The 17,641-nt window shown below is 36.6% G+C and overlaps 1 protein-coding gene across 3 annotated transcripts in view; it reads right to left on the bottom strand.

Annotated features, from left to right (window-relative positions):
- Positions 1-17,641, bottom strand: part of ZFR (zinc finger RNA binding protein) — an 82,959-nt gene that overhangs the window by 34,671 nt on the left and 30,647 nt on the right. For all 3 annotated transcript variants that reach the window (XM_058564281.1, XM_058564282.1, XM_058564283.1), the window contains 6 exons: positions 12,251-12,498; positions 9,232-9,423; positions 8,422-8,713; positions 5,841-6,034; positions 3,913-4,032; positions 2,363-2,508 (listed from right to left, as the gene is read on the bottom strand). In XM_058564281.1, the coding sequence (XP_058420264.1) occupies positions 2,363-2,508; positions 3,913-4,032; positions 5,841-6,034; positions 8,422-8,713; positions 9,232-9,423; positions 12,251-12,498 (1,192 nt within the window). The remainder of the gene's footprint in view (positions 1-2,362; positions 2,509-3,912; positions 4,033-5,840; positions 6,035-8,421; positions 8,714-9,231; positions 9,424-12,250; positions 12,499-17,641) is intronic.

The following is a 17,641-nucleotide window of genomic DNA, read 5'->3' as shown; positions in this document are numbered from 1 at the left end:
TTAACCCAGACATTAAAGAGATTTACAAAAATGTAAAACAATGTCATTCTCACTATTCTGGGGAAGAAATATAGTTACTTTGTAGCTAATTTTCACCAAATTATATTAAACATATTTAATCTAATAATTATTAAATATATTTAACTATAATTTAACAAATATAGTTAAAATGTCACTTTAAAATGAATTCCATAAATATTTAAACTTCTCAGTTTTCATTTGTAATACAGTAAATCCTGACAGCTATAACTCACATAAGCAAAAGCTCTTGGAGTCTTCAATAATTACTGTGTATAAAGGGTCCTGAGACCAAAAAGTTTGAGAACCACAAAGTTATACTATCCAGTATAGACAGAAGTACAGGTATCCATCAATCAAATACTTCCATTTCTGGGATTTTATTATTAGCAACTAACCATGATTTATGCAATAATAGAGCCCCAAGGATGATTAATATAATAATTATAGGGAAATACTGGAAACAAACTAAATATCTAATATGGAACTGGTTATAAACAAAATTTTAGGGCCGGGCACGTGGCTTAGTGGTTAAGTGCACGTGCTCCACTACTGATGGCCCGGGTTCGGCTCCCGGGCGCGCACGGATGCACCGCTTGTCCAGTCATGCTGAGGCCGCGTCCCACATACAGCAACTAGAAGGATGTGCAACTATGACATACAACTATCTACTGGGGCTTTGGGGAGAAAAACGGTAAAAAAAAAAAAAAAAAAAAGAGGAGGATTGGCACTTGATGTTAGCTCAGGGCTGGTCTTCCTCAGCACAAAAAGAGGAGTATTGGCACGGATGTTAGCTCAGGGCTGATCTTCCATACACACACACACACACACACACACACGAAAATTTTACATCTGCACAAGAGAATACTACGCTGCCATGAAAAATAAAATAATTCTAGCTTAATTTTTAGAAAAGTTGATATGTAAATAAAAGAAAAGTTGATATGTAAATAATAAAGTGGGTTATAAAATGTGTACATTATGCTTCTGTCCATATTTTTTGCAATTACATTTTAAAACTTGTACAAAAATACTCATAGCAGTATTTTTTTTTAAATTTTTTGTTTATTGCAGTAACATTGGTTTATGACATTGTAAAAATTTCAGGTGTAAATCACTGTACTTCTATTTCTGCATAGATCATAGCAGTAGTATTCATGATAGCCCCAAAGTGGAAACAATACAAATGTCCATCAATTGATGAACAGATAAACAAAATGTGGTACATCCATATAACAGAATACTATTCAGCCATAAAAAAAGAACGAAGTACTGATATATGCTATAACATGCATGAACCTTGAAAACATTATGCTAAGTGAAAGTAGCCAGACACAAAAGACCACATATTGTATGAGTCCACTTATATGAAATCTCCGGAACAGGCAAATCTATAGAGACAGGATGTATATTAGTGGTTGCCTAGGGGTAGAAGAAGGGGTTGGGGGCAAAAGAGGGGGTGATTGCTAATGAGTTTGTGGTTTCTTTTGGGGGTGATATAAATACTTATTCTAAAACTGACTGTGATGATGGTTACACAACTCTGTGAATATAATAAAAACCACTGAATTGTACCACTTAAAGATATGTCAGTTATATCAATAAAACTGAACATTTATATATCTCTGGAAGAAATGTTTTATCATTTCTCCTTCCCTATAGCCTCTAAAGTTTCTATAACAGAACTTTATTTATTTTTTATGTTTTATTTTTTGTGAGGAGATCAGCCCTGTGCTAACATCTGCCAATCCTCCTCTTTTTTTGCTGAGGAAGACTGGCCCTGAGCTAACATCCATGCCCATCTTCCTCTACCTTATATGGGATGCTGCCACAGCATGGTTTGCCAAGCAGTGCATCAGCACACGCCCAGGATGCGAACCAGCGAACCCCGGGCTGCCACAGCGGAGCGCGTGCACTTAACCGCTTGCACCACCGGGCTGGCCCAGAAGTTTCTTTTAAAAAAACACATATTATTAACGTCTAGAATCTACCAAATCTTATAACACTCAGGATATTTTTATCATGTAACCAAATGTTCTATTTCGCTTGCGTAAACTGAGGCATTAATTTATAATATTAAATCATTTCTTCATATATTTAATATATATAAGATACCACTTACCACATAATTCCTAATACCAAGGCCACGGTCAAATACTAGAATAGCCAATAACTTAATTTTAATGCATTTCTTTCCTAGACCTAGGATCTTCCTGAAAAGTGAAAATTAAAAGTACATTAAATAAATCTGGATTGCTTTGAATGGGAGTCATATACTTAGAATGGCTAAATTTTTTAGAAAGGCTGGACCACGTATTATCATGCTATTAAAAGTTGACATGACCTCATTTCCATTCTCCAGCGTTCTTCTTCTTCTCGTCTTCGCCAATATTCCTCTTTCTGCATTTGCTTCCTCATTTTCTCTTCTTGAATCTTTCTCGCTCGAATACTGGGCTTTACTTCTACTTGCAAATCTGGATTTACTTTTTTCTGTTAATAAACACAAGACATTTAAAAAAGTAGCAGCCCCTCCAACAATGTAACATATTATTAAATCATACATTTCCACATATTCTTTCTCATAGAGGCTTTTAGTTGCAAATTTCTTATTATAAGAGTAAAATCAGTAAACAAGTTGAATCACAGGAAAGATTTAGAATACATTAATAAACATTCTTTTTTCCTCCTCCCACCCCAAAATTCCTTAACTGTCCAACTTATTAAAAAATTATATATTTAGTCTGAAAAAGGTACATAACTTAAGTGCTGACCAATACAAGAAATCCTTAGGGGACTAAAGGATATTTAATTTTCCTTTACTTGTTTGTAAATAGATGATTCTTTCTTTTTTCTTTTTTTTTTTTGGTGAGGAAGATCAGCCCTGGGCTAACATCCGTACACATCTTCCTCTACTTTTTATGTGGGACGCCACCACAGCATGGCCTGACAAGGGGTGCATCGGTGTGTGCACTCTTAACCACTACACCACGGGGCCGGCCACAAATAGATGATTCCTAATGTCTGAGGGTGGGATTAAAAAGTTTCCTTTCGTATAGAAGTAATGTCCTTTAACAGACTTGTATTTTCACCACCTCTATGTTTAGAAGAGAAAATATGGGCCGGCCCCGTGGCTTAGCGGTTAAGTGCGTGTGGTCTGCTACTGGCGGCCCGGGTTTGGATCTCGGGTGCACACCGACACACCGCTTCTCCGGCCATGCTGAAGCTGCGTCCCACATACAGCAACTAGAAGGATGTGCAACTATGACATACAACTATCTACTGAGGGTTTGGGGAGAAAAAGGAGGAGGACTGGCAATAGATGTTAGCTCAGAGCCAGTCTTCCTCAGCAAAAAGAGGAGGATTAGCACGGATGTTAGCTCAGGGCTGATCTTCCTCACAAAAAAAAAAAAAAAAGAAGAGAAAGTATTTATCTAGTGTATTAGTTCAGCTCAATTAAAAATTTTAAATACAATGTTTAGATTTAACTTAACACTTGAAGTGTTTTCAATGAAGAATTCCACATCTCAAAACTCATTTCCGTGGGAATTCTACCAGGATAAAGGAGGTGAATGAAGACCTGACATTTCTTTCAAAACACTTTATGTGAAGCAACTATCTTTACATGATTACTTGATCTAAGCAATGTTAGTTTTGTCAGTCACTAAAAATGATGAAATGTGGTTATATTGTTCTTACCTAAGTATAACAAACTAATCAGTAAAAACCAAACATCTAAATCTAAGTGAGACATGACATGCTAATCTTAGAGTGGAAGTTCATAGATTGAGTTATGCACAGATGCTTTGTTTTGCAACTAGAATGTTCTGAGCCATAAAAAAAAAGAAAAAAAAGAAAGAGGAAGAGGGAGAAGAAGAAAGTTAAAATTTTACTCACTTTATATTGAAGTCTGTGTCTTCGCCCTTTCAAGTGCATCTCCTTAGCATTGGGATCATTAAAGCTGCACTCGCATAATTTACAATGGAATCGAATTACTTTTCCTTCATCATTTCGTACCTTGATGTGGGAAAAAAATTCAAGAATCATAACAGTAATGCTACTGTTAAAGATTTCATTCACAAACCCTCAGATTCTCTGATAAAGAAATGTTGAAAAACAATTTTTCAAGTGAGGAAAAAATGAGGCAATGTCTATAATTTTTTAAAAAGATAATCTATAGAAAAAAACTAAATGTTACAATTTTTAACTGTAGCATGCAAGATGTGTTGGCATGTATTTGCTTTTATAATTAACTTTAATACTTCTGCCTATATGTAAACATTTAGATTTAAAAGCAATTAGATACCTTAAATTCTCTAATAGCTATTGAATACCTGTCACTGGCCAGGAACTGTTCTTAGAGATGGAGATAAAGACGATAAAAGGCATTATTCTGGTATACAAATTTCTACAAAACACAAGATTTTATACATGTACCTTTACGGAAAACCAATCTCAAGTTTTTCTAACTGCACAACCAGTTAGGAAGACAAGTGGACCAGAATATTATAAGAAGTCTATGACAGATATTAAGTTCAAATTGTTTGTGCAAGCTTTAAAGATTGCATCTGAATGCAATTCTCTGAAGTTTAGGATTACTTAACCAATAGCACTATAGATTAAGGTATTCTGGGTGCGTACATTGTTTCAGATAACCAAGTCTTACTCTTTTAAAACCTATAACTTTAAATTAACTACTTATAAACTACATAACCCAGTTTTCTACCTCGTAAACAAAGAATTCAACACAGTATGTAATTTTTCTTGATGGGGAAAAGAATGAAGGAACAAATATTTACTAAAACTGTGCTAAGTACTTCATTTCATCTAATCTTTAACAACTTCGTTGGGGAATATCCAAATTTTATAGATGTGGACACTGAAGCTCAGAGAACTCACATTATGTACTACAATACAGTAAAGCAGAGTAGTGCTACACCACTCTGTTAGTCTCTCCCTAACAGCAAATATTTATCAAGCCCCTCTAATGTTCCCTCCCTCCTCCATTTACTGCGTTTACCTGTAAAACAGGAATAGATTTCTAATCAGCTTGAGAAACAAAATAAACAAGATCTGTTAAATCAGATCTAATTAATTTTAATTTTAGACATGAAACTAAGTGACTGTTTAGAGAGAAATATTGGTTCTCTTTGTCAACATTTTTGCTGCTCATAATTTTTTTTAATTTTTCCGTTCAGGATAGTTGAAGTGCTACATGACAAGAATGTCTACCAAATAAATGGAAAGTTACTTTATACCACAGTGATGGTGGTTAGCAGGGAAAGAGATGTTAAAAAAATTCTGATGCCACTTACCCAAGCTTAAAGGGCATGCTTTTTAAAAACATTTAAAAAAGATTCCTTTGATTTTACTTTGTAAGTAACCTAACCTAAATCTAAAATATACTTGAATATATAGGCATACCTTGGAGATATCGCAGGTTCAGTTTCAGACCACCGCAACAGAGCGAATGTTGCAATAAAGTGAGTTAAACCAATTTTTTGCTTTCCCAGTGCATATAAAAGTTATGTTTACACTATACTGCAATCTATTAAGTGTGCAATAGTATTATGTCTAAAAAAAAAAAGTACATACCTTAAGTAAAAAAGGTTTTATTGCTAAAAAATGCTAACCATCATCTGAGCCTTTATCAAGACATAATCTTTTTGCTGGTGGAGGGTATTATAAAAAAAGACAATATCTGTGAAGGGCATTAAAACGAGGTAGCCTGTAATTTAATTTTACATATAAAGCATGCCTGGAACAAAGTGACACACTTCTTCCCTTTATCTAATCTCACAGCAATAGTATTCTCAAATCAATACCTCCTCCACATAATCATGGCCCACTGGCTGCACATCACTCTGCAAAGCAGCAAGAGAGGCAGGTGTAACTGGTTCCGACACTGCGTCTGCCTTTACTTCTGGAATCTGTACAGAAGTGACAGGGGTGCTTTTAACACATTCAGTTCCTTTTAAGTCTTCTGTTTTATTTCCTGTTGACTGCAGCTTATTACCACCTAGAAGAGCATAAAAGAATTATAGTAATTTTAGTTTTCTTCTTGTATAAATGTATAACTTGACAGAACAAAAACTTCAGATACAGTTCTTATCTTTTCTACCAACAGGCAAACTCCTGCTTGACATACAATAGATCGTAATTTTGAAGAAGCACATAAACCACTGGGCTTTTTCATCCTATTAATGAAATACATATCTGGATTTTTCCCTTCACCACCACCCATGATCCTCTCTGTCCCCACCATGGCTCTCATAACATCAAGTACCTAAAAGGGAAAAGCAAGTACCTGAAAGGATAGGGTCTAAGCCTAATTCATGTTTATATCCCTAGTTCCTTGCCAAGGAACTGGGCACTGTCCTAAGTTCTGGTAATATAGGTAAGAATAAGACAGTGTAGCTGCCTCTGATGTGCCAACAATTTAAGGGAAGATACAAGTAATTATAATACAATACGATAAGTGCGGTAATTAAGTATGAATAGAGTATTGTGGGAATGTAAAGGAAACGAGCCACTACGTTTTACCTGACCCAGTTAGGAAAGGCTTCATCAAGGGTGTGACATTTGAGCTGGGCTTTGAAAGAAGAGTAACGAGTATGAAGGGGCCAGCCAGAAAGAAGAGAATGATGTCTAAACAGAAAGACTGGCAGGTACAAAAAAGCACAACAACATGGAGTTAAAAAGACTACAGTAAATTCAAGGAACACTCAGTAATTCAGTATGAATTACCACCTAGGTAAGGTGATGACCTATCAGGCAGGGGTCAGATTGTGAAGGGCCTTGGATAACATAATCAAGGAATATAGAGTTTTTTCATAAGCAAGAGGAAGGCCACTGAAAATTTTTAAGCAGGAGACTAACACAATTTGATATGTATTTTAACAAAATGACTTTGACAAGTGTTGGAGAGACTGGATGCAATAAGAGACAAAGCTCTGAGGAAAAGACTTCAAAGGCCTAAAAAGAAGATAGTGTCGAGGCTGGCACGGTGGCACAGCGATTAAGTGCATGTACTCCGCTTCGGCAGCCTGGGGTTTGCAGGTTTGGATCCCAGGCATGCGCTGACACACTGCTTGTCAAGCCATGCTGTGGCGGCTTCCCATATAAAGTACAGGAAGATGGGCACGGATGTTAGCCCAGGGCCAATCTTCCTCGGCAAAAAAGAGGAGGATTGGCAACAAATGTTAGCTCAGGGCTGATCTTCCTCACACAAAAAAATGAAAAAAACAAAAAAGGAAGATAGTGGCTATGAAGAGACATTTTTTGTAGAAATATTGTAGTGATAGAAACAAAGGGACTAAGCAAAAACTGGAGGAGCAATAAATAAGAATGAATGCCAGTATAGTTTTCCATATGAAAAAGCAACAATTTTATAACTATTTCATGGTACTCTTGGGATGAGATAATGGGTTAGAATGACAGTGGTAGGCTTCTATAGAGCCGTACAGATAATGACCAGGGCATCAGAACTCTAGAACTCAAGTGGGGGTTTTGAGTTTTTAAAGATTTTAAAGTTACCGCACACATTGGAATGGATGAGATCAGTCATGAATACTGGGCGAGTAGAGTGAGATGAGAGCCAGAATCAGAATCTCAGAAACACCACCATTTAATGAACATGAAGGCAGGAGAATCAATCAAGATACCAGAGAAAGGGATAGGTGGACCTATAACAGAGAGATAGAGACGTATCTTAAACTTTAAGGTATAGCAGTCAACTGTGTTAAATGTTAGAAGTCAACAGGATGAAACTGAAAACTGGCCACTGGATTTGGCAATTAGGTCTTTGGTGAATCCTGATAGCAGTTTCAGAAAAGGGTCCAAGTGGAAATATTAAAACAGACGGAAGATACAGGAAGTATAGAAGTAGAGAAAGTAAAAATTAGGTTAGCAGCCTGGGAGGATTACAGGAATGGGAAAACGTCGTTTTCTTTTTTTTTTTTTTTTTTAAGTCTATCAAAGACACAGGTATACTTGCATGGCTGAAGGGAAGAGGGAAAAAAACCATTAGAGGACTGACTAAAAACTCAAGAAAAAAATACAGATATGTGATTTAACAAGGTCTCAGAGAAGACGGGAGGAGATGGGTACAAGAGCATAAACAGAAGGATTAGTCCTGGAATGCAGGAGAAATCATTTTTTTTTTTTTTTGTGAGGAAGATCAGCCCTGAGCTAACATCCATGCCAATCCTCCTCTTTTTGCCGAAGAAGACTGGCCCTGAGCTAACGCCTATTGCCAAACCTTCTCCTTTTTTTTTTTTTTTTTCCCGTTTCTCCCCAATGCCCCAGTAGACAGTTGTATGTCGTAGTTGCACATCCTGCTAGTTGCTGTATAGAGAAATCACTTTGACAGACTCACGAGAAACACAGAGAATCTTCAGTACTTGCCAACAAAGTTTATTTTGGGTGTAGATGTTTTCTTGGCAGCCATATTTGTAGGCACTGCTGATACTTTAGTGTTGGATGTACTATTAAGAGACGAGTTTCCCGTAGTTGTAAGACCTTTCACAGAAGAAGTTGCAATTGATGAAGTATTCATAGTACAATTGCTTGCTGCAACGCTTGAAGGAGAGGCAGTCGGTTTTGAAGCAGACACAGCTGTTGAAGAAGTAGCTTGACTAACAACGTTTGGTTCTGTTGAAGGAATGGGTTTACCAAGTTTTGTGTGTAATTTAACCACCTACAAAATAAAACCATATTTATTTGTCAGGAAAACTCAAGAGTGTAGATTTTTAAAAGTTTGTCTAAAAGACAATATAAAATGAAAATCCGAACTATATTTTTCTTTATTGTATTTTTTCTTATACACAAAACTTTTCAAAATCATCTCTGCAAAGCAGATAGATACACATATTCCCTCTACCACCAGGTGAGGAAATTAATGCAGAGAAAGATGAAATGACTTGGCCACAGGCTTACCAACCTAGACTTAAACATGACAAAAGGAGGAAAATAATCATACAACAAATTTCCAATTGGTGGAATAAATGATCTAGCTTAATTTAAAGAAGAAAGGTTTCTAGTCTTTCTCTCTTTAAGCAATGACTATTTGATGTCACCTTTATGTATGTTAGCATATAAGCAAGGCTTATAATACAAAGTTTTCCAATTTTGAAGCCACTTTTACTTCAACTCCCCACTGAAAAAGCAAAAGAAAACACAGTAAGACATAAGGGTGTGTGGGGAAAAAACACCTACTTTCTGATGCTTAGCACCACGAATGTGGGCAGCATATGCATCTGCTCCTGTACAAGACACATCGCAGAGCTCACAACGTAGCTGATTTTGAGTCCCACGAGTAGAGTTGTTGCTGCTGCTGGTATTCTGTGAGGCTTTCAATGCAGCTTCTTTTTTTTTATGTTTCTGTCCTTCTAAATGTTCTTTGTAAGTCTGTTTCAAACAAAAAGGATAAATTTTGCTTCACTAATTTTCTATCTACATCATTTGAAATTATTCAACTCTCAAATCTCTAAAACTCATTTAAAAAAGAGCACTAAACAATTTTAAAAGCAATCGAACAAGAGTATGTGGGACTCTCACACGTGGTATATCTGTGGTTCTCTGCACCTTATTTACCAAGAACACATTTATCTAACACTTTGATTTACAAAGAACTTTCATACATTGCCATAATACCAATATAAGGCAACAGCTTTCACTTGCAAGAATTTGCATCTTTTACTGCTTATGTATAATGCTGGATAGTGAACAAGAGACAGCGATCATTCCACAAAGACATTATTTTTATAGGTCAGGATGAGGAGGGAAAAATGTATCTACATCATGAGAAGAAAAAAAAAGTTAGTGTATGGTGAAAAGACTCTTTATAAGCAGGTATTTTATTTATAAAGCTGATTTTTCTGAATCAGAATGCATTTTCACATAGAATCCATGCCACCTTGAACAAAAAACTATTTAAAATATATAACAGCCCAAATTGTATATATTTATAAGGAAAAACAGTATCATTTTAGTATTAGACAATAAAACACTGAAATTATATATTAAAAATTATCGTGAATGCAGATAACTGAAGAAGGCAGATTTATTAAAATGAGAGGAGGTTAATAAGGACTGTTGAGTAGTTTGTTTATTCTTGAGTGGGGCCAAACAGTTCCTCTTTTGTATTTTATTTTTTAAATTGTATTTAAGACAGACATATGATTAGCATAGAATGGTATATTCATTATAGAATCTCAGAGCTGAGAAATGGGACTAGGACGGGACTTGAGAGATTACCTAAAACAACAAGTTTCTAATTTTTAAACAAGAGAATCCTTTCCCCAAAAGAAATCTTATGCACAAGTAAGGAAAGCTGCTCCGTTTTTGAAACAAAAGAGGGAGACCTGGCCATTTGATTCTCCTCTCATCTGCAGCAGCCTGCAGAGGCTCCAAGAAGCAGTTTGAGTCTTAATTATGTAGAACAACTCCTGATTATAGAAGTGAGGAAACAAAAAAAAGCCCAAAGAAGTTAAGGTCTCCAAGTTGCCCAAAGCCATGTTAGTGGCAGAGCTAGGACTGGAGCCCCTTAAATCTGAACCAACTTATTCTCTCCTCCTTATGCCTACACCTAGACTCCAACTCACAATCTCAATAATATTTTTCTCTAAAGCTTATTACCCCTAAAGGGACTGCCTCTGATTTGCAGAATTACCCTTGGCCTACTCTTAGGTAACCATTCCGATATCAATGGTCAGCCTTATATATACTCATTCTAAATGTTGCTGTTAACCTATCACCCTAGAACCCTGTTCTATCCCTTTACATGTGTACCACATATTCAATAAATCTCTTTAGGTCTGCATCTGCCACTCATAGCATCATCCTCGCTAAATAGTCATCATAGAGTAGGATACACTCCTCAAATACTAAGACTAACATCCTTGTTCTCTTTCATGTTTAATCCTGGGTTGATGTAAACATTCCCACCTGATGCCTCTCCCTCAACCCTGTAATCAGAATGAAACTGTTTCCTGTTATACTCAAAATAAGGAGAAAAAAGGTTTTGTGTAACTAGCCACATATATTAAAATCTTCCCTAATTTGGTGTAACTCAGGGAATGCCGGTAATTGAAAACACCCCAAAACCTCAGTATTAAAAAGTAGACAGAACTAATTTAGTAAATTAAAAAGAATGTACACAGATGGGGCAGGGGTGGGAGAGAGATAAAAGTGGAAGAAATTACTAGAGAGTCAAAATCTGGTCTTTTCAAATAATATGCCTTTTATTTGCCGCCAAATTGCTTATTAAATTTTTATATAAAAACTAGAATACCCAAAGTATTAACAAAGTTGGGAAGTGAGTTGAATTCATTAGATTTTTTAAACAGACTCATGTCTAAATCACATATTTTAAGGTGTAGCAAGTAAGAAAAAAACAAAACCAAAAAAAGGAACAGAAGTTCTGCATGCTCCTTTAGTTGATATTTTTGAAAAAGACACTTCCTTACACCCTTCTTGTTCCCCAAGTTCCTATTTTCCTGATGGAGGAGATTATAGAGAAATAAGCAATATTCTATAAAGCATATACAAAAGCAATCTCATTAGAAATGTCATCCTGAAAATTATGAATTATTAAAAGAACTTATTTTAAGGATTTTTAATATTCTAGAAAGACAACTTTCTTCTGATATTTATATGCTCCAAAAAATAATACATTTGACGAAAGTCTTCTTTTCTTCAATGCAAGTGTGTAAAACTGAATTATCTCTATGATCATCCTTTTTTGGCTGTAAAATTCTATTTATACACTCAAAATGGACCTTGAAGAAGAGCTAAGGAAATCAATAACCAATTGTCTTAAGTTGAAAAATTTTGTATAAAAGCTTTAATTTACAAAGCAAGTTGTGGGTTCCAGAAAAAGAAATAAAAATTCAATATTACCCCCAAATCTCAGTTAATTTGAATATAAATCTTTTAAGCTAAATTTAAGTTTGATTTAAAGAACAAAGTATCCTTCCTGGAAAAAAAAGCTCAATTTGCCCATTTTTGATTTACTTCATAATCATTTTTACAGTGCTTTTCTTATTGGAATTCTTACATCTCAATACAAATACCTTTAAAAAAATGACTGTTTAAGCAAAATATGTGTTAGTGAAAAGCTAACATGAAAGAAAATTTAAACTTTCTTTGTAGGCACAAAAGTTAGAATATCAACCATACGTAACCATCAAAAATAACCATTGAAGACTCATGGTAAAACATACAACATAAGTACCTGTGGTCCAGCACAGCTGATCTTACAAACATCACAATAGTGAATCTGGGGTGGTTTGGGAGGCTGTTTTGGTTTCAGTTGTTTATTTTGGAATGGTGCTTTTTTAGTAAAGGTGGTCCCTGTCCAGGCAGCTGTTGCAGCAGCAGCAGCTGCTGCCGCTGCTGCCTGTTTCTGTTGCTGCTGCTGCTGTTGGTAGTAGGAGGATGCAGCTGAATACACTGCTGCTTCATAACCTGAATAAGACGTACCTTACAAATAAAAATCAAACAAAGATTATGTTACATAATCATAAAAGGCCAAGTTAAATGTTATGAATTTAAATTCAATCAATTCTGCTAATAAAGGTAGGTTTATCCATGCGTATTTACAAATAATGTACAACTCACAAACCCTATAAAAAATCTTGTCTTCCTTTTATATAAGTCAAACAACAAGTATTTATTCAACACACACCAGTGTTATGAAGAGATAAAGAAAGTCTAAGATTTGGTCATTGCCTTCAGGAGGTTTACACTTCAATCAGAGGGATGTGACAGAGTATTTGATAAACTCATGTGGTTATAGAACCTGACAGTATTTCCCCTAACAGAATTCCTCTGAATACAATTTGGGGAGCGCTGGATTTGAGGAAGAGTCTGAACTAGGATACTAGATAGGAAAAAAAGAAACTCATGAAAGTAAGATTTGACAAGCTTGATGGCTAAGAAGGCAAAAGATATGAAAGAAGAGGAAAACACAAAGATGACACTAAGATTTTGAACTATAGTGACTGATTGATGGGTTGTGCAACTGATAAAAGCAAGGAGCTGATAGAAGCTGGTTTGGCGAGGCAAGGCGAACAAAGCTTAGCAGAAGTCTGTGATATGGAGCTGAATGAAGTTCAGATGAATTTATAAGACAAGAGATAAAAAGATTTTGGAATTAAGGACCAAATACATTGGTTCTCCTCTCCCAAAAGATGAAAAAGCACCATATTTTCTGGTTAAATGTAGGCCTTATATCCATTTCCATTGTTTATCCATTTCCATCTAAAAATCTATGAAAGTGTTAAATTTTACAGTTACTGATTTTATTTATAAGCCTACCTCAAAACTGGAAAACTCTAATAAGACCTCTGGAAATTTGGTGCACTCTCTATTTATCATATTCCAATAAGACTTCTTTTTTCCCTGAAGTGGAAATGAGAGGGCAGAGAATCAAGTGAGACTCAAGATAGAAATTCCTAGTTGCCAGGACGGCACAGAAGGAACTACTTAAGAAAAACTGAACTTTTTGGTCTCTCAAATGCAGACTGCTACAATAAAGAGTAAAGACTTATGGGAGTGACATCAGCATCGTGGCGGAGTGAGCTTTCCCCATAGACTCTCCCCGCTAAGATACAACAAAAAGGACATTCGTATATCAACAGAGGACATTCACACAACACAAAAGACATATGAGAGACCCACACAACCATATGTCTGAAGGTGGAGGTGTTGGAACCCCTGGAGGAAGTGGAAGGAGATAAGAACTCCTCTCCTTCCCAAATAACAGTGACCCTGGGACCAGGTCCAGGCACTCTAAGAGAGAGAGGGGGGAAGGGGCAGCCCTCTGTGGGAAAAGGGTCGCTTTCCAACTTCTCTCACAGCCCCTGGGGAAGACCCATACGGAGGGACTTTTTTGAACTGCTGCTGGAGTGCCTTCATCAAGCTAGCACCCCAGGAGAGCAGACAGCGAGGGAAATGCGAGAAGTCCTCGGGATCGGGCAAGCGAAAGAAAGAGCCCCTCCACCCTGCCCGGTGCCCCAGCACAACCGGTCAGCCAGAGCACCCTTGGGGTCACGGCAGGCTCAGAATACACAGCTCTTGAACCCCACCTAGTGGCGGCAGGTGGAAGATGCCACCACATATTTTCAGAATGAGGAAAAATAAGCCCACACCCTCAAGCAGTATGCAAATATATTAAATCTCCAGACCAAAAGGAAAATAACAAGCACCCCAAAATCAATCCTGAAGGCACAGAAATTTATAACCTAAACGACAGAGAATCCAAAATAGCTATCATAATAAAGCTCAACGAATTACAAGAAAACACAGATAGACAATTCAATGAAATCCGGAACTTCTTCACAAAAGAGATTGAAACTATAAAGAAAAACCAATCACAAATGTTGGCGATGAAAAACATAATGCAGGAGATAAAGAAAAATCTGGAACCTTTAAAGAACAGAGTGGACAATATGGAGGAAAGATTTGGCATTATTGAGGATAGGAATGCGGAAATGCTCTAGATGGAGGAGGAGAGAGAACAAAGAGTAAAAAACCAATGAAGAAATTATCTGAGAAATATCCTACTCAATTAGGAAATGGAACATAAAGATTATAGGTCTTCCAGAGGGGAAGAAAGGGAAAAAGGAGCAGAGAGCTTGTTCAAAGAAATAATAGTTGAGAAATTCCCAAACCTGGGGAAGGAGCTGGAAATACAAGTGATGAAGTCAATAGATCTCCTAAACATATCAAAATAAAAAGACCATCTCCAAGGCATATAGTAGTAAAGCTGGCAAAAGTCAATGACAAAGAAAAAAATATTAAGGGCAGCAAGACAAAAAAACAAAACAAAACAAAAAAAACCCCCCAAAACCCAAAAAAACCACAAAGGAATCCCAATCAGGCTCTCAGTCGATTTCTCAGCAGAAACTCTACGGGCTGAGAGAGAGTGGAAGGATATATTCAAAAATCTCAAAGACAAAAACTTTCAGCCAAGAGTACACTATCCAGTGAAAATATCCTTCAGATATGATGGAGAAATAATAACTATCCCAGATAAAACAAAGGCTAAGGGAGTTCATTGCCATAAGACCCCCACTACAAGAAATGCTCAAGGCCCTTATGCGTGAAAAAAAAAAAAAAGAAAGGGGATATAAAGCTTTGAGCACGGCGGAAAACAGGCAGACAAAATCAGAAAAATTGCAGCTTTCTATCAGAATAGATTAGCAAACACTTAATTATAACATCAAAGATTAAGGGAAGGAAAACACCAAAAATAAATAGAAACCCATCACTTTAAACACAAACTCAAAACACAAGATGGACTAAATTGTAACAATAATAACTTAGAAGGGGAAGAGGAAAGGGATGGAATCGAGTTAGTCTAAGGAAATAAGAGGCCATCAGAAAACGGACTATCTCATCTACGAGATTTTTTATACAAACCTCATGGTAACCACTAAACAAATAAACAGAACAATGACACAAAAGATGATAAGTAAAGAGAAAGCTAAGAAAACCATCATACAGAAGTACCAAATTGAAGTGGTAGTCCAAAACACATGGGACGAGAAACAAAGCAAATGCAAGCAAATGCAAAAGAAGTGGAAAATGAGTGCTAAGATAGCAACATTAAGCCCTCATATATCAATAATCACTCTAAATGTAAATGGATTGAATTCTCCAATCAAAAGACACAGACTGGTGGGATGGATTAAAAAATAAGATGACTCGGCATTGGCCCTGTGGTGTAGCGGTTAAGTGCGTGCACTCTGCTACTGGTGGCCCGGGTTTGGATCCCTGGCATCCACCGACGCACCGCTGGTCAGGCCATGCTGTAGTGGCGTCCCGCATAAAGTGGAGGAAGATTGGCACAGATGTTAGCTCAGGGCCAGTCTTCCTTAGCAAAAAGAGGAGGATTGGCATGGATGTTAGTTCAGGGCTGATCTTCCTCACAAAAAACAATAACAACAAAAATAAGACCCAACAACATGCTGCCTCCAGAAAACACATCTCAGCTCTAAAGACAAACACAGGCTCAGTGTGAAGGGATGGAAAATGATACTCTAAGCTAAGGGCAAACAAAAGAAAGCAGGTGTTGCCATACTTATACCAGACAGAGTAGACGTCAAGATAAAACAGGTAACGAGAAACAAAGAGGGGCAATATATAATGATAAAAGGGACACTCCACCAAGAAGACATACCACTTATAAATATATATGCACCCAACACAGGAGCACCAAAGTACATAAAGCAACTATTGACAAACCTAAAAGGAGATATTAACAACAACACAATAATAGTAGGGGATCTTAAGACCCCACTTACATCAGTGGATATATCATCCACACAGAAAGTCAATGAGGAAATAGTGGACTTAAATGAAAAACCAGACGACATGGTTTTAATAGACATATACAGACCACTTCATCCAAACACAACAGATTACACATTCTTCTCAAGCGTGCATGGAACATTCTCAAGGATAGACCATATGTTGGGAAACAAGGCAAGCCTCTATAAATTGAAGAAGACTGAAATCATAACACGCATCTTTTCCAACCATACTGCTATAAAACTAGAAGTCAATTACAAGAAAAAAACTGGGAAAGTGACGAAGATCTGAAGACTAAACAACATGGTACTAAACAACCAATGGATCACTGAAGAAATTAAAGGAGAAATCAAGAAATATCTGGAGACAAATGAAAATGAAAACACACCAACGCAACTCATATGGGATGCAGCTAAAGCGGTCCTGAGAGGGAAAGTCATAGTAATACAGGCCCACCTTCACAAACAAGAAAAATCCTGAAAAACCAACCTTAAACTACACCTAACAGAATTAGAAAAAGAACAAACAAAGCCCAAAGTCAGCAGAAGGAGGGAAACAACAAAAATCAGATCAGAAATAAATGAAATAGATAACAACAACAAAAAAAACCAGCAGAAAGGATCAGTGAAACCAGGAGCTGGTTCTTTGAGAAGATAAACAAAATGGACAAACCCTTAGCCAGACTCACTAAGAAAAAAACAGACAGGTCCACATAAATAAAATTAGAAATGGGGCCGGTGCCATGGCTTAGCGGTTGGGTGCGTGTGCTCCGCTGCTGACGGCCTGGGTTCAGATCCCGGGCGCGCACTGACGCACCACTTCTCTGGCCATGCTGAGGTCGCGTCCCACATACAGCAACTAGAAGGATGTGCAGCTATGACATACAACTATCTACTGGGGTTTTGGGGGGATAAATAAATAAATAAATAAAATCTTTAATAAATAAATAAATAAATAAAATTAGAAATGAAAAAGGAGAAATTACAACAGACACCACAGAAATACAAAGGATTATAAGAGAATACTATGAAAAATTATATGCTAACTAATTGGACAATCTAGAAGAAAGGGATAAATTCTAAGACTCATACAACCTCCCAAAACTGAATCAAGAAGAAACACAGAATGTGAACAGACCAATCACAAATAAAGAGATTGAAACAGTAATCAAAAAATAAAAATCCAGGACCAGACAGCTTCTCTGGAGAATTTGACCAAACATTTAAAGAAGATTTAATGCCTATCCTTCTCAAACTATTCCAAAATATAGAGGAAGATGGAACTCTTCCTAACATTCTATGAGGCCAGC

Source organism: Diceros bicornis, chromosome 20 (genome assembly GCF_020826845.1).
Source record: "Diceros bicornis minor isolate mBicDic1 chromosome 20, mDicBic1.mat.cur, whole genome shotgun sequence".
NCBI classification, from domain to species: Eukaryota; Metazoa; Chordata; class Mammalia; order Perissodactyla; family Rhinocerotidae; genus Diceros; species Diceros bicornis.
The sequence above is the reverse complement of the archived record's forward strand: the minus strand, read 5'-3'. Positions and strand labels throughout refer to the sequence as shown.